Source organism: Megascapheus bottae, chromosome 1 (genome assembly GCF_031878675.1).
Source record: "Megascapheus bottae isolate mThoBot1 chromosome 1, mThoBot2.hap1, whole genome shotgun sequence".
In the NCBI taxonomy this organism is placed as follows: Eukaryota; Metazoa; Chordata; class Mammalia; order Rodentia; family Geomyidae; genus Megascapheus; species Megascapheus bottae.
The window spans coordinates 17,749,745-17,774,356 of NC_143509.1; the positions used below are offsets into that span (position 1 = coordinate 17,749,745).

The following is a 24,612-nucleotide window of genomic DNA, read 5'->3' on the forward strand; positions in this document are numbered from 1 at the left end:
GCTAAAGGCTGAGACCTGAAGGGTTATTATCACTTGAGACAGTCAGACAGAAAAAGTCATAGAGTCCATCTTCAAAACAATCAGCAAAAGCCAAGCTGGAGGTATGACTCAAGTGGTGGAACACCAAGTGTGGACAAGTAAGCCAAGCAAGTGCAAGGCCCTGAACTCAACCTCTGGCACTAGAAACAACCAAAAATACAAAACAAAACAGAAATGAGCTGGGCTAGGGATGTAGCCTGTTGACAAAAAACAACTTGTCTGGTGTGTACAAGGCCCTGGTTTGATCCCTGGTACTGCTAAAGAAATAACTGGACAAACAAGTAACAGAAATGGTTAAAAAAAGATTGTAAGATGTGAGCTGGGAAATGTGGCTCAGTGACAGAGAAGTGGCTAAACATGTGTGTGGCCCTGGGCTCTGCCTCCAGTGGTACCTATACAGAGTAATAATAACAGCGATAATATAGTAACCGTAACAATAGTGACGTTATTGATTGTAAGACTCCATTTTCAGAGTGTGAAAGTAGAAATTGTGATTTCCACTGGAGCACACAGCATGTGTGTACCACTTCTAGTTAAGTATGGGATATTTGTATATCTGATAGTCTAGATAGAAGGTTTCCTTCTAAAGGATTTTAATTTTAAAAGTGAGTTGAGGCTGGCAGTTTGGCCTACTGGTAGAATGCTTGCCTAGCATGCACGAAGACCCGGGTTTGATTCCTCTGTACCACATACATGGAAAAAAGTCCAAAGTGGTGCTGTAGCTCAAGTGGTAGAGCTCTAGCTTTGAGAAAACCCAAGGACAGTGCTTAGGCCCTGAGCTCAAGCCACATCTGGCAAAACAAACAAACAAAAAACGTAGGGACAACACCCAGGCTCCGAGTTCCAGAGCTAGAACTGGGACATTTAAAAATAAAAGAAAAAAATAAAAGAGAGTTGGTTTAAAGGACAACAGTCCTGTCTAAACAAATGGAAAGGTGGGATGTGCCGAGGAAAGACTCTGGAAGGGGTGGCTGCGTGGGTGAGCCTCAGCTTTCCCATCTGGTCCCAGGAATTAGCCCTGGTCCAATGTGCCAACTCCAGGCAACCTCACCACCCCCAGCACTGCATCAGGCTCCAACCTGGGCAGAGCCCTGGGCCTTCCACAGAGCAGGGAGAGAGGCTTGAATAATCATGCCAAAGGCCAGGGAGAGGGGCTGTACCTCCCCCAAGTCATTTCCACAAGAGTGGGGGAAATTCCCAAGAAACAGACTCATCAGAGAAACTGGAATGTTCTAGACGCCCCTTCCCTCAACATCATCCAGAGGTTCCTGCTTTGTTTCCTTCCATATGAGGAGAGGAAAAAGCATTTCAGTCTGTGATGCTGGCTGATCTGTTTACAAATGATGACTCACAGAAACACTAAGCATTCATTTTCTGTGATTATCAAATTAAGCCCCATGGTCTACTTTATTTTTTATAGTAGATTTGCCAGTTGTAAAGAGATTATGAGTAACTTGTAGCAACATGCAATTTGTCAGAGAAGCCATTTCCTACTTCCAGAACAAGAAAAGTGGAGCGAATCACATAGATGGGGTCTGCTCAGTGCACTTGGGTTCCCAGGGCCCAGCTCCATGCTGCATCCAGCACCTTGTCAACTGTGCGCTAGGCCCAGAGACTCTGCAGAACCTCTGACTGACTTCTTGCTTCTTCCTGAAGGTCGTTGTGAAATATTGTTCAGAATACAAGCAAGCACGAGGTCACAGTCATGTGGGCCTTGCTACTCACACATCGCCTGTTTTGCAAACTTGATTAAGAGGTTGTAATGTAGATGTCTTTGAGAAGATAAATTGAACATATATGCATGTCCTAATAAAGGTATTCTTTGCAGTCAGCAAATATTCACATCACAATAAGAATCAATGAAAGAATTGCAGTATAACTAAATGGAGAGGTCCTATAGCAGAAGATTATTTATAGGCTATTAGTTATTAGCCTAATTTTAATATATTACTAGTAACAATTAGCAAAATTGATCATATTGGATATGCAGCTGTTTCCAGAATAATGCTAGCAATTAGTCTAACTAGTAATGTCAATTGAAAACTAAACCTGTTCTGTGTTCTTTGCTTATCCACTCAGGTGTCCTTGTTTTATGGGAATTGTACAATAACTTTATAAGAAGTATTTTATAGGGCTGGGGATGTGGCTCACTTGGAGAGTGCAAGTGTGGGACCCTGAGTTCAAACCCCAAAACTACCTAATAATAATAATATGCATAACAATTATTGATATTATACACTTGGAGTTCATACATAGAATAAAATAAATATTAAAGTACCTGGACCCAGTACTTTCTCAAGCAGCTGTACCAGCCCCCAAAGCCAAATAAATATATTTAGCGAATAGAATTGTAAGACTTGGTGTCTTAAGTTCCCTAGAAGCAGAGCCTGAGGCAGGGATTTTGGGCAGGCAGTTCATCCAGAGAGAAACGTGCTATGGAGGGGGAAGCAGGCTAGAGAGGGAGGAAATAAATGCCATATTGGGTGTAGGATCAGGAACGTCTTCCCTTGGCCTGATGCAGCCTGGAAAGCCATGTCACCACAGAGAGCAGCTGTGAGTCCTGAGCACAATATCCAGCATTAACGAACAACCACAGCGATTTATGAAGCCGGACGAGAAAGGAGAGGGGCAACAACCGAAACAGTCCTCGTGTTATACCAAAAACGTTTTACAATTATGGGGAATAAAATAGCCAAAGATTCTTTACCTTACAAAGAAAATATATTTTTGTTGTTGTTGTTGTTGTTTTCCAGTCCTGGGCTTGGGCTCAGGGCTTGAGTGCTGTCCCTGGATTTTCTCAAGGCTAGCACTCTACCACTTTTGCTACGTATGTGGTACCAAGGAATCGAACCCGGGTCTTCGTGCATGCTAGGCAAGCATTCTACCACTAGGCCAAACTCCCGGCCCCCAAAGAAAATATATTTATTTAGTGTTTATTTTATTCTAGGTTACAAACACCAACTCTTGATCAATGTTTTTAGTTTTCCATTAAAAATAAGCAAACGGATTTTGAAGTTTGCTTCCTTCTGACCTCGACTTAATGAATCTGCTTCAAGCAGAAAATAGACACAAACCAGTTCTATTACTAAAAAAAATTAAGATTCCACTGCCTACAACCCCAACTTTCAAAGACATGGCAGTCAAGCCTTATTTTTAGGCATCAGCCTTTAGTACCCCAAGGGTTCTCCGGCTGGGATTAGTCAGCCAGAGGCACTCTAGAAACTACTTTTGCCTATCCTAGGAGCTGAGATGTTTTATATTTTCAGAGGATCTCAATAAATAAATAAATAAATAAATAAATAAATAAAAGGAAACACACAGAACAAAGGCTGTATGGCTCAGGGAGCTGAAACTATTTGCTATCTAGCACTTTCCTTTCACAAAAGCTTACCTACCTCTCCTCAGTCCATTATGACCCGAAACTTTTTTAATCAAAGGTGGGCAAACTCAGTCTATATAAAACACTTCCAAGTAGCAGATGATTATGGAACCATAAAATGATTTTCCTAAAACAATTCTTTACAGAATTCATATAAACTAAGTCTTGCTGTTCTGTATAATCCTTCCTTCCTTCCTTCCTTCCTTCCTTCCTTCCTTCCTTCCTTCCTCCTTTGAGCCTCCCTCTGTTCATCCCTCCCTCCTTTCCTTCTGTCATTCCATCATTGTTGTTCCTCCCTCCCTTCCCTTCCAGGCTGGGCTTGGCTTTGCACTTGGGAGAAGCTCACCCTCCCACCCCAAGCTCAAAGTGACTGAGTTCCTAGGGCTCAGCTCCTGGCTAAGTGTTATGTTTCCTGTACTTTGCCTAAGTTAATTATTTTCTTTTTTTAAAGTCCTTTTTATTATTCTTAAGTAGTTGTACAAAGAGGTTTCAATTTAACAGACAGTTTGTGAATACACTATGGATTGATCTAGATGCTGGCATCTAGATGCCAACCCCTTCAATCCTTAAAACTGCATTCTCTCATCCTTCCTCTCTCCATTTGTCTTGTCCTCTCCTCTTCACCTCACATCCCCCAGACATCTCAAGGATCAGCTTCCTAGTGTGCCTTTGTTAGACTATAAGTCTGTGGTTCAAAGGAGTTGCACCATTAGAATCTCCCCCACCCCATTAATACCATACATGTATATGTGTGGATGACCTTGGATATGTCATGTATGACCTTGGATATATTTACATATGTGTTTACAAATCAGATTTAAATTAGACATTTGTATCCTTTGTCTCTCAGGGCCTGACTTACACCATTGAACATAAATATTTCCAGGTTTATCCATTTCCCAGCACATGACTGACTATTATTCTTCCTGACAGATAAGTTATATATATGCAATTTCCTTGATCCACTCCATTGTATCTGGGCTGTTCCACAGCTTGGCTCTAGCTAATAGTGCATCAAGGAACATGGCTTGCATGTGTCTTTACTCTATCTTGACTTTCTTTTGCATAAATGCCCAAGAGTGGTATTGCTGGATCATAAGGTAGTTTATGGGCAAGAGAGCTAAATAGTAACTTCTCAGAAGAAGTAAAAACGGCCAAGAGACACATGAAGAAACATTCAATATCTCTGGCCATAAGGAAATGCAAATCAAAGCAACAGGAAGGTTTCATCCCCCCTCAGTGAGCTGGGCCATCATCAAGAATAAGAACAACCCTTGGGCTCTCCTAGCAGAGATTTACAATAGAACAAAATCTAGAGACATTAGGCCAAATAGTACGACACTAAATGTAAGGACCTCCAGGATAAGGAAACAAAAGCCATATAATGAGTGACTGTTGTCCTTAATGTACTATGTTATCGCTCATCTCTTTTGCCATCCCTTGGTTATCTCATATTGTTACAATTTTTCACCTTGTTATCTGAGATATTTTATATGTGCTTAATTGGTTATTTGAAATTGGATAGGGAAGAGGGGAAATCAAGATAAGCGAGGGGAGAGTGGGAGGGAAATGGGGACCATGTCATGAGAAAGGGTATCAATATTTGTGAAGTTATGCACCTTCTATCTGGTGAATATAATGTAACCCTTCTATTAATCACAATAAAAATATTTTTTAAAAAAGAATAAGAACAACAACAGATGTCATCAGGGAAGTGGGGGAGGGGCCTCGGGACACTGTTGGTAGGAAGGGAAACTGGTGTGACCATGGTGAAGGAAGTCTGGAGAGTCCTCAAAAAACAAATCACTATTTTAAGGTATTCCTCCTGTTTCCTTCCTAGCTTAAGCTTGCAAGTTTGGTTTGGTCTTGTTTTTTTCAGTGCACTTGTTTCTCCCGTCAGTTGGCCTCAGTCAGTACCTTGTTTGCCTCGGCTGACCAGGTGCATAGACTTGGTGGTTGCTACATGAACCGCTTAGGTAGGCAAGAAATTTTCCATTTTGACTCAGATATCTTAGTTCATAACCACCAGTTACAATTTCCCAGTGTTTTTAGTGTCTGTACTCACTATGCAGGCACTCTACCACTTGAATCACGCCTCTGCCTCCAGCCCTTTTGCCTTACTTTCCCAGGCCTACGTAACTACTTAAATTTTGAGAATGTGGGCCGGGAGTTTGGCCTAGTGGTTGAGTGCTTGCCTAGCATGCACGAAGACCCAGGTTCCATTCCTCAGTACCACATACGTAGCAAAAAGCCAGAAGTGGTGCTGAGGCTCAAGTGGTAGAGCTCTAGCCTTGAGAAAGTCCAAGGACAGTGCTCAGGCCCTGAGCTCAAGCCCAGGACTGGCAAAAAAACAAAAAAGGGTATGAGAATGTGACTTGTGTTGTAAATATAGTGTTACATCCTCTTGAACTCAGTCTTAAAACTTCCTAAATCATTTCTCTTTTCTTCACCAGTCCTGGGGCTTGAACTCAGGGCCTGAGCACTGTCCTTGGGCTTTCCTCAAGGTTAGCACTCTATCACATGAGCCCCAGCATCCCTTTGAACTTTTTCTATGTATGTGGTACCAAGGAATCAAACTTGGGTCTTTGTGCATGCTAGGCAAGCACTCTACCACTAGGCCAAACTCCCGGCACCTGCAAAGATCTTTCTTATTTCATTTCTTTCACAGAACGTTGTTTTGTTTTGTTGACATTTAAAGTTGAGGGTGATGTTTCACTACTGTGAAGGTCACTCTGGAGACCTCGCCCTATGAATCTAAACTCTTCCTTCTGTGTCCTTGGGCTCAATTTTCAGGCAATGCAATGCTAAGCTGTACTGAAGTCCTTTCCTGTCTTGCCCTCTGCCTTCCTTACAAACTCACGGGCTACAGCCCCCACTATTGTCCCTTCAGGAAATGACACCTCCTTTGCACTAAATTGTTGAGGAAGCCAACCCTGACCCCTCTCTCCAGCACCCTCCCCTGTCTATTCAGTTCCCAGGTCCTCTTCATTCTGTTTCCTGCACCTCTTGAATGGCTGATCCCTGTCTGTTGTATCTGCTTCCTGACTGGCTTCCCCTATCCACCCCTGTCCTGTCCTCTACTTCACCCTCTGCCATGCACTTCTGAAAATATCCATCAGCTTTCACAACCCACCAGTGACTGGCTATCAGGAGGAAGATCTAACTGCCAACCCCTCCCCACTTTCCAACCACTGGCTTCAAGCCCCGGTTTCCTTCCAGGTTCTGGAATGTTCTTAGCTCCTTGCAGCCTCAAGCCTGTATTCAAGCTGTTGCCTTGCCCTGTGACATGCACCATCCCTCCTCTCTCATAGCCCATGAGCCTACTTTGGAATCACACATTACAAATGTTTAACCTATATTGTTATGTCATGTCTACTTCTACATCAGACTGGAGTTCCATTTTAAAAATTTTAGAAGCATGTTATCAAAAGGCATTCTAGAAAGTTTGTACCAACCCATTTATAAAGGTACCAGCAGTAGATGAGGGTTCTCCCATCCCAGCACTTAATGTTATAGTTTTAAATAATTTAGAAATATTTCAACAGGGAAAAATTGCATTGCTCTTTATTACTCCCCTTCTCCCCCACACAGACAGACTTTTAGGTACTTTCTGTGCCTTTTAAATTCTGCTTTACTTGAACCATTTTTGTTGGAATGTTTTGGGAGCTTATTTAGTACCTTTCTACTTTAAGAGCACTATCACAGACCGTAGTAAATTTGGAAAGAGACAGATAATGATTCTGCTCTCCAAAGTGAGAGACTCAGCCCTGGTGCTCCTGGTCCCCACTACTGCCCACTCCACTCTTCTGTCTGCCCTTGGGGGCATCTGAGTATAGCTAGTGAGACATCATCAGTTTCCAAACTCAAGACAATTTCATACACCTCTCCTTTCGGGATGAGGCCAGTTGTCCAGAGCTTCTAGGACTGTCTTGCCCAGAACGGGCAAGCTAATCAGAGATAGAGCCAAGTCTCTTGGAAGAGCTGGCTCCCATTCTGCCAGGCTCACTGCACTGTGCACTGCAGGCAATGCCAGCCTCTACTTTCTGATCTTCCAGTGCCTCCTGTTGTGTCGAGAAGTGATCAGAGCATATTGTGAGATGGCCTTCTGTGACCCCATGCCACAGAGAGGCCTGGTACGAAGTTTCTGAAGTACCTCGTCTGTATAAGGCCAGGCACACGTGAACTCCATATCTATCTCTTATGGGGCTTCTCAGGGCCCCTAAAGAGACTGTGTTCACACCCCTCACAGCCTTTCCCCCAAATGTTCTTCTACATCATTTACGCCCAACTAGAAGCTCAGAAAACTTCAGTACTGCTTACAGATTTGCATTGTCTTGAAGAAAGTAGTAAAGAATGACAGGACATTTCTGAAAAGATTGGAACAGGGTAAATAATTGGCTTTGGGCTAGCCAATCTGATGGAAGAGTACTCCAATCTTGTCAATAGACAGCAAATTTCCTGTGAAATCCCAGCACCCGCATATAGTGTAGAGATATTGTACACGGCCCACTTGTGTTGTCTCTGTGAACTGGGCCAAAAGCTCCTTCTTGGTAAACTTCTATCTCCTTTATGTTCAGGGTCCTCTCATCTGCTAGCACCCACAATCATTCAGGGTACTCTACATGGTAAACTAATATGCACCCAATACACAGTTCCACAGAATTTGTCAATCTAGATTTCCTGGTTTCAGGTGTAGAAAATAGGTCACCAGAGGCTCACACCTATAATCCTAGCTACTCAGAGGGCTGATATCTGAAGATCGGGGTTCAAAGCTAACCCGGGCACTAAAGACTCTTATCTTCAATTAACCTCTAGAAAATGGGAAGTGGCACTGTGGTTCAAGGGGTAGGCTGGTAGCCTTGAGCTGAAGAGCTCAGGAACAATGACCAAGTCCAGAGTTCAAGCCCCATGACACCCACAAAAAGAAAAGAAAAGAAATAAAGAAAGAAGGAAGGAAGGAAGGAAGGAAGGAAAGAAAGAAAGAAAGAAAGAAAGAAAGAAAGAAAGAAAGAAAATAGGTCATGAGAGCTGGTTTTTAATATATATATATATATATATATATATATATATATATATATTGCATGACTTGTTTGAAACTTAGCATCTCCTGCTTGTTAGGTAAATGCTCTACCACTGGATCTACGCCCATAGCCCTTTTGCTTTTCTAGATGATGTCTTGTACTTTTTCCCCAGTGGGCCTGAGGCTTCAATCCTCCTATCTCAGCTTCTGAGTGGCTGAGATTATCTCTGGTCCCTGTTTTGCCTAGATGTTGCCATTCGATTTTTGTCAAGGAAATAGACATACATATAGTTTGCTAGAATATCAAAACCGTTAAGATGTGTATATGCTTAAAAAAAAAAAAGGACAATTGGGGCCAGAGTTTGGCCTAGTGGTGGAATACTTGCCTACCATGCACAAAGATCTGGGTACCACATACATAGAAAAGCCAGAAGTGGTGCTATGGCTCAAGTGGTAGAGTGCTAGCCTTGAGAAAAGCCCAAGGACAGTGCTCAGGCTCTGAGTTCTGCCCCCAGAACTGGCAAAAAGAAAAATGACAATTATTTTAAATATTCATCTTAGGACACACTTCCAAAATATCTGCACATACAGGCTAGTATATTAAAATCAACCCATAATCTTCACAAACACAGAAGAGAAGCCCAATATGATAATATTCATCTATAATCTTAGCTACTCAAGCAGTGAAGACAGGAAGATTGAGACCTCAATGAGTTTGAGGCCAGCCCTGACAATGGTATTAAAATTTGAAAGGGATAAGGGCATGGCTCAAATAGCAGAGCAAAAACTTGAGGTCTTGGGCTCAATCCTGAGTACTGCAAAAAGTAAATGATAGATAGATAGATAGATAGATAGATAGATAGATAAAAGACAGAAGGAAGGACAAAGTGAAGAAGGGAGAAAGACAAAAGAAGGAACACAAAAGAAGAGGGAAGGGGTGCCAGGAGTTTGTCCTAGTGGTAGAGTGATTGCCTAGCATGCACAAAGACTCAGGTTTGATTCCTCAGTACCATATACATAGAAAAAAGCCAGAAGTGGTGCTGAGGTTCAAGTGGTAGAGCTCTAGCCTTGAGAAAGTCCAAGGACAATGCTCAGGTCCTGAGCTCAAGCCCAGCACTGACAAAAAAAATTAAATTAAAAGAAGAGAAGAAGGAAGGAAGGAAGGAAGGAAGGAAGGAAGGAAGGAAGGAAGGAAGGAAGAAGGAAAGGAGGGAGGATATATACCAAAAAGGACCTACCTGCCTAACTGAAACACCTTAGTTTTAAATTAGTAGCTAAATATCAACTATGTGTTTCTTAATAAGTTCAAGATTCAGAGCCACATTTGCTTTGTATTTCCCATGGTTTCTAGGATGAAATTCCTGACTTGTTCCTGGGAGTCTAGACAAGCGCTTGTTGATGCAGCCAACCCCTCTGGTGAGGAATCCAGGATCATAAAGACAGGGCTGGGCAGGCACAGATGCTCTGTGTCCAGCACACGATGTCCACAGAGCTACCGAGGAGCCCCACACAGTCATAGGCAGGTGATAAAAGAGCAGAGCATCTGTGTACTGTCTGTGACCTGCATGCAATTCATGTAATCAAGATAAAATACCACCCCTCTGCCCGCCATCTCTTAATTGCTCCAAATGTCACAATGTCAGATGCTTCAGCATCGGGGCTAATAGTTCTAGAATTAGTCTGGCAATTTTATGATTTTGCAAATAAATCTTCTACCTATTCATGCTCCTTACACTCTGATATATTCCAATTATGTCCTTTTTCAAATGTCGCCTTCACAAGATAAATCCTGTAAATAGTGCTTGCTGCTGAACTCACGGTCTTACCATGACCCTGTGAGTGTGAATCCAGTTTCCTATTGGTGACAGAAGGCATGTAGCTCGTCTGGAAGCCTGTGGCTCACACCTGAAATCCTAGCTACTTGAGGCCAAGAGCTAAGGATCCAGGTAGACAAATCTGACTCTTACCTCCAGGTAACCAGCAAAAAGCTGAAGGTGGTGCTCAATTTGAGCACCAGCCTTGAATGCAATAGCTGAGCATGAGTAAGAGGCCCTGAGTTCAAGGCTGAGCACCAGCACACATGAGCGTGCATGCACGCATGCGTGTGCACGCTCGCGCATGCGCGCGCACACACACACACACACACACACACACACACACACACACACACAGGACTACGAACTATGAGTACAGGAGAACCTAAGTAATCACTAAGGTTGCTACACAGTGCATGGTAACTGCAGGCCTGATGTTGACACTAGAAGGTCACCTGACGGGCAGGAAGACCCAGAGACTCAGCTCAGCACTCCTGGAAGAAGCACCATTTAGGCCGAGACGTAAAGCATGAGTGAACATTGGCCTAAAGGAGGAGGTGACCCAGAAAGTAAGCATTCCTGGTTTCAGGAGAGCTTCCTGGGAGTTTGTGCAGCCCTGTCCAGAGTCGGTAGTCTAGACTAGGGCAGACTGGATATCCCAGACAGACCCTGTACTAGACAGAGCTGAGCACTGGTAATGGATGGCACAGGTGTCCGAGCACTCTCCAAGGGCATCAGGAGACACACGTAAATCTTTGAACTCCAGCCGCACCGTGAGGAAAGGCTGTGGAAACAGGAAGACAAGACTTTCAATCTGCAAATCATCTCTCCATCCTGCGGGACCTGTGTGCAGACTGTTGCCCGCCTCAGAGTTGGCAGGGCTCCTTGTTCCCAAGTGGGAGGCTTCTGGCAGAAGGGAAGCTGGAGACAGAATGGAGATGGGCTCGCCAACACCTTGCATGAAGACTGGAGAAAACGCAAAACCGGAGACTTGCCCATCCCATCTAGAATATGTGGTCAGAAAATAATACGAAAAGTAGAGATAATTCAAAGATGTTTATAGCTGGCTTTGAAATGCCATGCATTCTTGGCAGGGAATTTACCTCACCAAATGTTTATCTTAGGCCTTACTTTGCATTTCTTGAGCACAGACCATCTGGCAGCAGGAGAGAGGCTGGGTTGGCTGAGGAGGCCCCCCTGTTTAATAAGTGGACTAACCTTACCACCTTCTCTTGTCTGTCACCCCAGACTGATCAATATTTATCGGCCCCCCTGTGTCCACCAGCTTTCTTGGATCTAAGTCTTGCAAGGTCCCTCCATCCCAGCAAATGCCCTCCATCTCTGCCTCTGTCATCTCCGTAGTCCCCAGAGACATTAGCACACCCTAGGGTGGCTCTGTGGCAACTTCAAACCAAACTATAGTTGGAGCACCAGGCAGGCTGTTTACAGACGCAGATGTAGATTGTAGTTGAAGTCATAACTAGCCCAGTCCCTTGAAAGAAGAGGACCAGACCACAAGGCCCCTTTCCTGTTATGATGGCCAGCTCTGGCAAAGGTTTGCTTACATTTCCTGAAGAGCCTTCTAAGAGATGGACCAGGGCCTCAGAGAAATCTACACACACACACACACACACACACACACACACACACACACACACACAGCTCTCTACACCAGGTCCCCTCCAGAGCCTGAAAGGATTCATAGGGTGGCAGCCACTCCCAATGCAAGAATGCCAAGTATTCGGCCCCTCTTCCATCTGGATCTGGAGGGTGCCAAGTGTGGGTACGGGCCTGGCGCAGGCCAGAGCGCTGGGGTAATTAGTAACAGGCCCTGATCTGGAGGCGGGGGAAGCAGGTCCCCCGTGGATGGAGTGGTCTTTTCCATGGTCACCGGGGACTGGAAGCCCCTGCAGTGCAGGGCTGATCCGCGCACAGGAAGCTCCAGATCCCGCAGAGGTCTGGCCATCCTTGGCCTCCTCAGACCTCAGCCAAAAGGGCGGCCGTTGTGTATGTGTGTATGTGTGTGTACTCAGTTTAGCTCTTCTTGACTCAGTTTCCTGAACAATTCAAGGCAAAGCCAGTGAGTGTGTGGAACGCGCTGGCGCCTGTCTGCCTCTTCCCACGCCACGTGGGGGTCTCCCGCCCCCGGCCTGCGCCCCCAGCCCGCAGTTGGCCTCGGTCACCCACGGAAAGCGACAGGTGCCCCGCGGAAGGTGGGAGGGCGCGGGTGCCCCGGGGGTAGGTCGGTCCTCCCCCGGGCCACTTCGCAGACGCCAGCGTGCACTACGGGGTGCCAGGCCGCACTACGGGGCGCCAGCCGGGCGCTGCCCGGCGAGGCCTGGCGAGAGGCGGCGCCGCGCCCCGCAGCCTCTGGGCATGCTCGGTGGCGGGACCGGAGGGCGCGTCTCCCGCCCCCAGGGTGACGGCCCCCGCCTGGCACACCTCGGCGGAGGCGGGGCGGGATGCCGCCCAACAGGGCGCGGCGGGGAGACCCGCTCCCAAGCCTGCCGCCAGCAGGGCGGGCGGGGCCGTCGCGTGCTGCGGTTCCTTAGAAAGTAAAGCTGGGATCCGGGGGCGGGGGGCGCCCTGCGGCAGCCGGGGAAGGGGCGGGGCCAGGGTGGCGGGGGCGGGGCCTGGCGCCTGGGAGGGGCGGAGCCATCCGGGGTCGAAGGCGGGCCGAGAGGCCGGGAAGGGCGGAGCCATACAGGCCAGGGGCGGGGTCGAACGGGCTGTGAAGGGCGGGGCCATAGGGCCATGGGCGGGGCCGGGCGGCTGGGAAGGGCGAGGCCGGGAGGCTGGGGCGGGGCTCGGTGGGAGGTGTCTGGGAGCCGGGGCGCGGTGGGAGCCCAGAGTCCGCCCCTTCTCCGCTCGGTTCCCGCCCCGGGAATTGTAATTCTGTAGGAAAGTGTCTGCACCGGAGAATCCTCGGGGCGGGCGGGGCACCGGGCGCGCCTGGCGCAAAATGGTTAAAACAAAGTCGGCGCGCGGCCCTGGGCTCCCCGAATGAAAAGTGTGAGCGCTGGTGGCCCGCATCCCCTGGCTGACTTGAGGGTTAGTTACCCGGGAGGACGGGGGCACGGGAGGGGATTCGGGGCCGGGGCCGGGGGCCGGCTCCCCGCGGGCCTCCCCCGGGGCGCGGGGCCGGGGGCGCGGGGCGCGGGCGGGCGGGCGGCCAGACTCGGCTCTCCCGATCCCTCACCCTCTCTGTCCCCTCAGGACTACCGGGAGGATGGGATGGACCTCGGCAGTGACGCCGGCGGCAGCCGCAGCAGCAGCCGCTCGGGCTCCCAGCCCAACTCCACCAAAGTGACCCCCTGCTCGTCGTCGCCGGGGGGCAGCCTGGACCTGGGGTCTGCGCTAGAGGACTACGAGGAGCCCTTCCCCGCCTTCCCCAAGACGGTGATTGATGAGTGGGCGCCGGAGGACGGGGACGAGGACGAGGAGGACGAGCTCGGGGGCCGGGATGGCCGCTGTCCGGCGCGGGAGCCGGGGGCCCTGAGCGCCGAGAGCGCGGCCGCCTCCGCCATGCCGCCGCCGGTGCCCAATGGCAACCCCCACCCTCTCGACCCTCTGGACCTCGGGCACAACGGCAACGTGATCACCGCCGGGCGGCCGGGCGGCCCCCGGGCGCCCCGCCGAGCGATCCAGAAGCCGCAGCCGGCGGGGGGCCGGCGTGGGGGCCGGGGGCCGCCGGCCGGGGGTCTGTGCCCTCCGCACGCGGACGGCGGGACGTGCGTCCCCGAGGAGCCCCCGGCGCCCCCCATGGACTGGGAGGCGCTGGAGAAGCATCTGGCCGGGCTGCAGTTCCGGGAGCAGGAGGTGCGCAACCAGAGCCAGGCGAGGACCAACTCCACCTCCGTAAGTTGACAGGGCTGCGTGCACTCGCGCACCCCCGGTCCACGCCCCGCGCGCCCCTCCCGGGGCCGGGGCCCGGGGCGCGCCGCTCGGCCTGGCCGCGGGACGGGCGGGCGGGAAGGAAGGAAGGAGGGCGGGCCGGGGGCGGCGGAAAGCGGGGCCGGGGGAAACGGCGAGTCATTTCGTGGCCTTGCTTAGGGAGGCCGGGCTGTGAGTCACCCGCCCGAAAATAAACCTGGGGCGATTCGGGTGCCTTGTGAGGGGACGTCTCGTGGCGCCTCGGCCGCGGCTTTGTCCGCCGGGGTGGGCTTCCCGTGGTTGCCCCCCGCCTGTCGCCCTGGGCCGGGCTGTCCCCGAGCGCAGCCAGGCGCACGGCCCTCGCCTTTCCACGGACGCGTGGACGGCCCCCCTCCGCCACCCCCGCCACCTCCACTGGCTTCCCGTGGGGAACCCCAGCCTAGTCGACCTGCGGGAACCGATGAACGGAGCCCCGGGACTAGGGAGGGGCCCTGGCCGGCCTCGGTGGCCTGACTCATTCCCATCCCTGGCTGCGGAGAAGGAGCCACTTAGAGTTCCTTACCCGAGGCTAGCCTCCATTCAGGAAAGCCAGACAGGGAGGGGTGCTGGCGTGGAGGGGAGGGAGGGCCGCATCTATAATAAGCGCTGGCAGGTTTGTACTTGTCTCAACATCTTTGTGTGTGTGTGTGTGTGTGTGTGTGTGTGTGTGTGTGTGTGTGTGTGTGTGTGTGTGTGTGTGGCTGGAGAGGAGAGCTTATAAATGACTTTAAAAGCAAGGCGTCGTGAATGTGGCTCCCCCTTTGAGGGCTGCTTTGAGATAAAGCTACGGTTGCAATTGGACATCATTAGAGGTGTCCCCAAATGGGACCGAGGGCACGCAGCTCTGTGGCACTGGGGGAAAGGCTGGTCTTGCAGGTGTCATTTGTTGGCTGGACTCTGGGGCTGCTGGAAATTGGGTGCGTGCACTTCTGACTTCAGTGTTTCAGACAGAAATCCGCAGAATTTCCAGCAGGAGCCGTGGCCGACAGCCCAATGGGTAGCGTCCCCAGCAACTACCGGCTCAATTTACACTCCTTTTCATCTCAAAGTTTATCCTGTCACTGAGAGACATGGCATCTCTCCACTACAGCCAGTACCGTCTCATCGTCTCCTACCTCGCAGAACAGCACATCCTCTTTCCAATTAGTGCTTGAGAAGTATTTCCTTCAACTGGCCTGTAGTTGGTGGATAACTTGAATCCAAGCAAGGCGTATGGTTTACTCCCCCCATCCTCCCACCTCCCTGATACTGCCACCTTCCAGGAAAAATGCAAGAATTGTGTCTGGCCACAGAGTTAGGGTTTGAGGGGGACAGGGAGCTCTGTTCCCCAAAGTTGTGAGATAGAATTTGGCATACCTCTTGTGAAGCTGTTGGGTCCCAGGTGTGGGGACTGGTGCTGCAGTTATGCATCCGAACACAAGGGGCCCAAATTCTGGTGAGGAGAGAGGGATGCTCTCCCATCCAGGAACCTGACTTTTAATGGCTTTGTTTAGCAGGCCTCTACCCATCCCAAAGCACACCCACACTTCTCCTTTTATTACTGGACAGCCTGTGAAACAAAAAGTGTCTTCTCGGTGTATATGTTTGAGTTTCTTTCTCCTGACATTCTGTGCCCAGGCACACCTGAAATGTCCCCTCCAGGTATTTCCTTTAAGTTACTGTGACGTAACCTTGCTGCTGGTAGGTTGGGGTTTGGCTCAAATTCATCCTAGGTTGAATGTTCCCCTCTGATCTGACACCTGGCACAGCCCATCATTCTTGCTGTGACACCATTTATCAATTAGGCCCAGAAATTTCAAGATTTTTCTGCTGGTAGATGTTTGAGCAACACATTAAACAAAACATGGCTTCTGCCTGAATCTCCCTTCAAGACAGGCATCCATTCATAAGATAAGTATTGTTCTTTGCAGGCATTTTTGGGTCCCAGAGGAGTCATTTTCTCAAGTGTTTTACCCCAGGATAAGTGTCTTTAAGGTACAGTGTCCATGCTCAAGTTCCTAGAGTACATTCATTATTTGGGCAATCGGACAGAGACAGAGGGACAGAGATGATGCTTTTCTATTCTTTTTACTAAGTGTTGTAGCTTGGAATGGAAGGGAAGACCTAAAGCAAAGAAATGAGGGCCTATGTGCTATTTGTTTTTCCAGTCCTGGGGCTTGAACTTAGGGCCTGGGCACTGTCCTTGGATACTTTTTGCTCAAGGCTAGTGCCATTTGAGCCACAGTGCCACTTCTGGCTTTTTCTGCGTACATGATACCAAAGAATCAAACCCAGGGCTTCATGCATGCTAAGCCAGCACTCTACCACTAGGCATGCTCCCAGCTCCGCCTACGAGCTTTTTAAGCACACTCTTCATCAACACAGTGCTTGTCTCTGAATTCCCACCTCCTCGCCCCATGCCTCATCTGTGGTCCAGCTCACCTCTGGCCCTTCCACTTCTAGCATGAGAGGAGGAGGGGAAGGCCCCTAAGACCCCTCGCCCTGGATAGAATATCATTTCACTTCTTTTCTCTCAGTTCTTGCATAAGAATTCCTGTCATACAGGGCACAGTCCTCTATGTTTAGCTTATCTCTGGAAACTCGGCTCTATTTTTTTTTCTTTTAGACTTTCCTTTGAAATCAACTTTATTGATATCTCAGTGCGCTATGTAGTGTGCTATATTGATATCTCAGTGTGCTGTATAGTGAATTCACTACTATACATAGTTAACGTACAATTTGGTGATAACTTTTGACATGTATGATTTTTGACATACCCATAAAACCATCACCAAAATCAAACTAGCAGAATCAGGCCCAACGTATCCTTTTTTTTTTTTTGCCAGTCCTGGGCTTGAGCTCAGGGCCTGAGCGCTATTCTTGAACTTTCTCAAGGCTAGAGCTCTACCACTTGAGCCTCAGCACCACTTCTGGCTTTTTTTGGTATCAAGGAATCAAACCCCGGTCTTCGTGCAAGCGAGGCAAGCACTCTACCACTAGGCCAAATCCCCAGCCCCCAAAGTATCCTTTTACTCGTTGAATTACTCCCTCTTTCTCTGGGCACCCACCAATCTGATCTCTGTACTATAAATTAGCTGACATTTCCTAAAATGAACATTAACATCAACTTCATTTACTTAATCAAATTTTGAGATGGGTCCATGCCTTCATGTGGACCAACCAATCTTTTTTGTTGCTGATTTGAACCCTATTCTCTGGGTCTACCACTGTCACTTGCTCATGGACTCAGAATATTTCTAGCTTAGAAGTAATAAAAGTGCTATAAATGTCCAAGCAGAGGCCTATATGGACATGCAGTTGTGTTCTCTTAAACTCCTGCAAGTGCCGCTCTTCCAGCCCTGGCTAGAATGCTGCGGTTCCATCCTCTTCCTTGAGGCTCTCCAGGACAGCTCTCAGCTACTAAAAAGGCTCCTACCCTCTCTTTTAAAAGAATACAAGAGAACAGGGCCGGGAGTTTGGCCTAGTGGTAGAGTGCTTCCTACCACTGTACCCAGAATCGAACCCAGGTTCGATTGTTTGGTACCACATACATAGAAAAAAAGCTGGAAGTGGTGCTGAGGCTCAAGTAGAGCTCTAGTTTGAGAAAGTCCAAGGACAGTGCTCAGGCCCTGAGCTCAAGCCCAGGACTGGCAGGGGGGGAGGGGAAGAAAAGAATACAACAGAACTGCAGTGGGACACCCCCCCCCCCCCCGTAAGCTATTACCCTCATTGCTGAAAACATGGAAAGCCTTCTTTTTGTTTGTTTTTTTGCCAGTCCTGGGCTTGAGCTCAGGGCCTGAGCACTGTCCTTGGACTTTCTCAAGGCCAGAGCTCTACCACTTGAGCCTCAACACCATTTCTGGCTTTTTTCTATGTATGTGGTACCGAGGAATTGAACCCGGGTCTTCATGCATGCTAGGCAAGCACTCTACCACTAGGCCAAACTCCTGGCCAGACATGGAAGCCTTCTAATTGTAGATCCCAAACTTTTTCGTTGTTGTTGTTGTTGTTGCTGTTTAAGTCCCCATGACAGGCAGACATTCCTCATCTACTGACTAGATAAGAATAATTTTGATTATTGTATTAATTGAAAGCATACTCTCCAAATGAAGTTTTTTTCCAAAGTACTTGGAATACTTTTGTCTTTTTATTGGTGTATACTATTAGCCAGTAGCATTCTTTAAACTAGCTGCACTTCTCATAGATGACACACAAACCCTCAGCCAAATTTTAACTGTGTTCTAAAATCTAAGTGCTAGTGATTGTGTATAGAGATTCTCTTCTTGAATACTTGTTTGTTCAACACGTCTTTTGAAATATGATGTAAAAATCAATGTTAATAAATTCTTTAACAAAAAAAAATAGCCGCACTTCTCCCTAGAATAGTACTGACTACAGAGCTGCTCAGTACTTCTCCCAGAAGAATTACAGTCCAGTTACTCATTTTTTGGTTTTTTGTTTTTGTTTTTGTCAGTCATGGGGCTTGAACTCTGGACCTGGACATTGTCCCTGAGCTCTTTTAGCTCAAGGCTAGCACTGTACCTCGTTGAGCCACAGTGCTACTTCTGGTTTTCTGGTGGTTAATTGGAGATAAGAGTCTCGGGACTTTCACACCTGGGCTGGCTTTGAACCGCAATCATCGGGTCTCAGCTTCCTGGGGGCTATGATTACACGTGTGAGTCACAGGGCCGGGCATTCCAGTTACTTTTTTCATCTAGGATACTAGTAAAGCTAAGTGGCTGAGTGGTTTGCTCTCTGTGAACTACTTGTAATCCTAACTACTCAGGAGGATGAGGTCTGAGAATTGCAGTCTGAATCAGCCTGGCAAGAAAGTTAAGACTCTCATTTCCAATTAACCACCAAAAAGCCAGAAATGGAGCTGTGGCCCAAGTGGTAGAGCTCTAGCCTTGAGCACAAAAGCTCAGAGACAGCACCCAGGCCTAAAGTTCCAGCCCCAGAATCAGCACAAATCTAAATAAATACAGTGCCTAAGAGAGCAGCTTAGCTGCCATGGTACACATCTGTGGCCCCCCGAAAGACCCCCACGCTTTGGTGGAGGATGCAGAAGGCTGGACAAGCCTGCTCCCGGGCCACTGGCCCTTCTCAGGTCTGGTTCATGGTAGAGTCCTAGGCAATTGGTAACTTATGGCATTTACTAAATTAGTGTAACTTGAGTCTATTTCTTTCTTGATTTGCTTTCTGAAAAAAAGAAAAAAGGGAATGAGCCATTTCCTCCCAAATCCTGAGCTCTTCAGCAGTGTTATGAACTGAGATTTGAAGTTAGAATAAAAACAATGCTAGAAAAGCTGCAGTATTATAAAATGCTGAGATCATTTTTATGTTGGGGTTTGTTTGGTTTTTTTTAACTGTATTTTTTTTTGTCTCTTCTTTTTTGGCACTGGGGCTCGAACCCAGGACGTTGCACTTCCTAGGCAAGCACTTTGCCACTGAGCTACATCCCAGCCCGCTGAGGTCATTTTTAATGTGACGTTCAACAGCATGACAGCTCCTGCCCACCCAAATATAGAGTGTGTTCAACTTATTTCCAAAATAAGAAAGGCCTGAACCCCTGAGAGAGTGGTACAGTGTCTCAGGAAAGAGCTAATGCCTGATCTACACACTTCTAAAAATAACTTGTTTCCAGAGAGTTTTAAGACCAGTCGTGTCCCATGTGTTTCTCTTCATGGCACACCGGTAGCTAAAAATTAGCTTGCTTATGAAAATTGCAGACGTTTTCTCTCCCCCACTGAGTAATCTTACATAATTGTTGATCCATTTTGACCTGTTCTGACATTTTATTATTCATTGTACGTGTTTGGACCTTTTTTTGGTTTGTTTCTACTCTAAAATTGGTTCCATAAGGAGAATATGGAGCAGAGTATTGGGATTTCGTTCCTGAACAGTTAAATTATATAAGCAGTGATTCCACCTGCAAGGGGCCCTGTGGTCAGACCCACTTCCCTTCATGAGCTCTCCTTCTACAGTTTTAGGCAGTAGTAATTTTAAAAACAGACTTGGGTTTGTTTTTTTTTTCTACCCTGGGACACTGATTTCAATATTAGATTTGTTTTCATCATACATTGTACAGAATCTCACAAAGCAGAGGTAGGGTGCTGTTTGTCCTAAGACAGGAATATAAGCCCTGTGGAAATGCCTGTGTGCTCCAAGTAGCATTGTCAACCCTCCTGGGAATCAGTAAGCCCCTCCCACTGGGGGAGCCCAGTCTCATTGAGACCAAAGTACTGGAGCTTGCAGGGGCTGCAGTTAAAGGGTGGCTACTATGGATGCTTCTGGAAGGTGAGTCCTGGGAGCTGTAGGCCAGGTAGGAAGAGGGGCCATGGGGAACTGTGGGGGTGGCTGGGGATAAAGGGGGGAGCTGTTGCTTCTTGATGACTGCTCCAGTGCCACACCAGCATAGAGCCAAGCACAGAACCCTCGTATGTCAGGATGCCAAGACTGTGTTTTCTTAGGAGAAATAGCTTAAATTTTAGATGCTGGTGAATAACACAAGTACATTTGTGCATCAAAAAAAAAAAAGATCATTTACAGTTCAATATATGATGCCAGCCTACTCATGTCTCCTCTTGGGTGGAATCCAGTACCCGAGTGTCACAGACAAGAAAACTGAGATGACCTCTGAGGACAGGCGTATGGTGGGGCAGAGTGGAGACAGTTTGCTGGGAAGGTCTTTTGGAAAGTAAGAGATTGCTGAGAGGAAAGCCTGTCCACAAGCACTGCGCTTGTCTATTGTTGCCACAGTGGGGTTTTTATTTTCTCTTTTACATGATTGAAATAATTAGAAATAATAATACCAAGAAGGGGAAAGAAAAACCTCAGGGGATATTACAAAATCACTTTATTTCATATGGTCATAGACACCCATTATTTAGCACATACTTCTTTTCATCTTCAAAACAGCTCATAAATCGATTTCATAATTGGATTCTGTGCATTATATCAATTTATTTTTCATTATCTATGAATAATGATAAGGGAGGAAATCTTTAAGCACAGAGTGTCCTAAATGTAAATACACAAATTGCTGGACGTATTGATGGCCTTGGATTGTTTATCTGCTGGAAATTTACGTGAAACCATTTAGTTCCAAAGGCCACTACTGGTGGTCAGTTCTGATTTAAAAAAAAATTTCTTGTTACACAAAATCTAATAAAGTTCAAACTTGATGAATTGCATTGCCATTTAATTAATGTAACTATTACTTTATAGTACATAGGAAGACTAACAGAAGGCAAATTTCCCCTTTATTTTTATCTATTGGATTTAAATAAAAAGTCAAACCAGATACAGTGGCTTATGCCTGCACTCCCAGCTGCTTGGGAGACAAAGATAGGAGAATCACAGTTTAAGCCAGCCGGTGAAAAGAGAGTTGAGACCCAGTCTTCAAGAAACAAATCATGCATGGCAATGCATGCTGTTACCCCAGCTACACTAGACAAGTGTGGGGTGCTCACTGTAAAAATAAATTACCATTATATATTCATCTCCTCTCTCTTTAAAAACTGACTTTGGAGAAATTCCAGAGTGTCAGAAAAGTTACAGAAAGAGTTCACAAAGTTCTTGAATGCCCATGGCAGCTTTCCTAATACTAGCCTCTTCTGTCATTGTGGTAGACTTATTATAAACAGAACAAGAAGGGAATGCTGGCACAAGTCTGTAATCTCACATACAGACTTTATTTGGATTAAATGATATTGACTTTTTAAACCTTGAAGGTGGTATTCAAACTATCCAACACAAGTAGTAAATAATAGACCCTTGTAAGCTGTGCCTTGAGGTGGGAAGAGAATCAGGCCCTCAGGGTCCCCTCTTCACACAGTCCTGCTGAGTATGGAATCTTAGTAAAGGTCAGGTTATCTCATGTGGACTGTGAGTCTCTTGCCTTTCCAGCAACTCTGGAGGGTGAGATCAGAGAGTTACATCCTGGGAGCCTAGGAATTTGAGGCCAATCTGGGCAACACAGGAAAGCTGGCCTCCAAACACCAAAACCAAATGTACAGAGATAGCACAAAACATGAGGCCTGGACATCCAGGGAAATTCCTCCAATGAGGACCCAGGAGCCAAGCTGCCGCTGTGGTGCAATCCCAAACATTGTGTCCGACATCTTAGCACAGTGAGCTTTCCCAGGGTGCCGGGCCAGCCACAACTTCTCCCTGTTCTCTAGCTGTTCAAGATCCAAGTCTACGGCTTCTACAGAGATTGTGCCGCTGCTCTGGGAATGGGCAGGGGAAGTCCTTCAGGGGTGGAGTGACAGCTGACTGTCAGATGCCTGGGAGGTGGAAGTTGTCTGTGGATCCCACATGCCTGGCCATGTGAAAGGGCTGCCAAGCCATGAGGAGTGTGCTTGGGAGACGTCATAGGTTAGAAACAGCAAGCCAAGAGCCTGGACTTACTGGCATGCAAGAGGGGAGAGCGGGTGGCATCCTGGGTGGGTCAACCTTTGCTGGTGGATTGAATCATCAGACTCTAGGCTTCTTTTGTCCCCCTGACTCAGGGCAGCCTCCTAGACTGATTGTTGTCTCTGATGGCTCACGGCTGAGGAATGTCTCTGGAAGCTTGTGGAAATCCTCCACTCCCCCCCCCCCCACCACCCAATTACCTGTTCAGCTTAGTGTAGATTATGATAGTGCTTCCCCATTCCTTTCAACAGAACTATGCTTTCTAAACTAAACTGTTCTGAGAGGCAGCTTCAATCTGTATATTCCTCCAAGCTAATGAAATGTTCTGCCCACCCTGCTGCCCTCCCCACCCCAGGCTGCAGGGGTGGAAGTCCGGAGTTCTCCCCACAAGATCCTTCAATAGTGCAAGGCCCTGGAGGTGAGGAAGCTGGGCCCTGAGCCCTGAGGGGACCTATGCCATGGCTTCTGCTCCTCAGCCTCTGCCTTCCTCTCCACTTCCTTCCAAGGAGCTGCTGCAGGGACCACCTGTCCACTCTGGAGTCATGTCAGCACTGATGGCTTTGTTGTTTGTACATCAGGAGCCCTGACTCATAGCTGGGTGATCTTTCCACCTAGGACACGAGTTTGGATCTCAGAAGTAGACGTTTCCCACACAAGCACAGAACAGTGCAGCTGGAGGGGTCCTGGGAACCCAGCAATCCCCATCCCTTCCCATTGTAGGTGAGGAGGGGCAAAGAAAGGGCACTCATGGCACCACAGGGGCACCCATGCACCTGGTCTGCACTCCCTTGCTTGACATCCTGCCCTATGCCTATTTGTGGAGGACTGAGTGGAACCAGGGTAGCAGAACTGCCCTTGGAAAGGATCAGAAGTAAGCAGACCACACAGGGATTCCACCTGCAGCTTTGATCGTGTTCATACCAGGACTGGAACCCAGAGCCAAGTGTCCTGGTCTCGCAGGGTCCTAGATGTCCCAGTGCTTTCTGACTGCAGTCTAGATACTTTCTGGGAGGGAGGGAGGGAAGAAGAGAGGGAGAGAGGGAGGGGTGGATAACTTGTTAACAAGTCATAGAGTCAGTAGAAAGTAGTTATAAATGTTGGAGGTGAGATGATTATTATTATGGCATCAATGGCATAGTTCTAATCTGAATTAAAGATTTCTTTCTAGCATCTCTTTGCCTTAGTTCTGAAGGGATAAGCATTCTGAATCCATTTGGGAGCAAGAATTATATTTTTTAAATTGTTGGTGTGGAGATTTCCCTTAAACCACAGTTCACAGAGAATTTCTTTAATATGCACCGTTACTTTTTTCCTTCCGTCATCACATTCCATCCATAACTACACTTCAAATATCTGTTGTCAGAGGTGGAGGAAGTGGGACAGAGGTAACAGAAAGTCACCCTGTCATGACCTTTTGCCCTCTTAGAGCCTAATGCCCCCCATGGGAGAGGGCCTGGAGTGACAGGAACACACAGCCAGAGGGCCATCAGCTGGGCCAGTCCCTTATCATCCCCTCCCAGGACCCCTTTACCCTCTAACCCCCAGGCGAAGCCCATGGGAGAGACAGTGAATGAGCAAGTGTGCCTGCCTGTGGTGTTTCATTAGAGTGACGCCTGCTCTTGCATGGCCTGGCCCTAGCTAGCTGCTTCTCCCCTACTGCATCTTCAATATGGAACTTTCCAGTGCTTCCAAAAGCCATCTGGACATCGCAGCGTAACCTTACAGCTCTTCTGAAGTTGATTTAAGATTACTTATGCTGCAGAAAGTTTAGTCACAAGCACATTTCTGAAATGACATCTATCTCTTTCTACCTAGAGAACTGGGGAGGGAAGGAAATGAGAAGGAATGATTTCAATTTGATGGAGGATTCATGTTCCGCCTCTCAGGCTCCAGGACTTCTGCAGTGTTTTGGGTGCAGGAAGTTGGCATGTTGGGTAGGGGCTTCCTGATGCAGGGAGTTGGGAGAAGAGGCTGAACCCCTAGCCTTCTCCCTCTGGAGCTACTACCCATGCCACCAACCCACCACAGGCCCAGTGCCTGCAGAGTGGGAG

At 47.8% G+C, this 24,612-nt stretch overlaps 1 protein-coding gene across 2 annotated transcripts in view; it reads left to right on the plus strand.

Annotated features, from left to right (window-relative positions):
- Positions 1-24,612, plus strand: part of Schip1 (schwannomin interacting protein 1) — a 306,497-nt gene that overhangs the window by 205,547 nt on the left and 76,338 nt on the right. The window contains exons 1-2 of one of the 2 annotated variants that reach the window (XM_090338264.1): positions 13,116-13,303; positions 13,469-14,110. In XM_090338264.1, the coding sequence (XP_090194390.1) occupies positions 13,256-13,303; positions 13,469-14,110 (690 nt within the window). In that variant the 5' untranslated portion in view covers positions 13,116-13,255. Of the gene's footprint in view, positions 1-13,115; positions 13,304-13,468; positions 14,111-24,612 lie in introns of those variants that run through there. The other variant, XM_090338256.1, reaches the window with a different exon arrangement.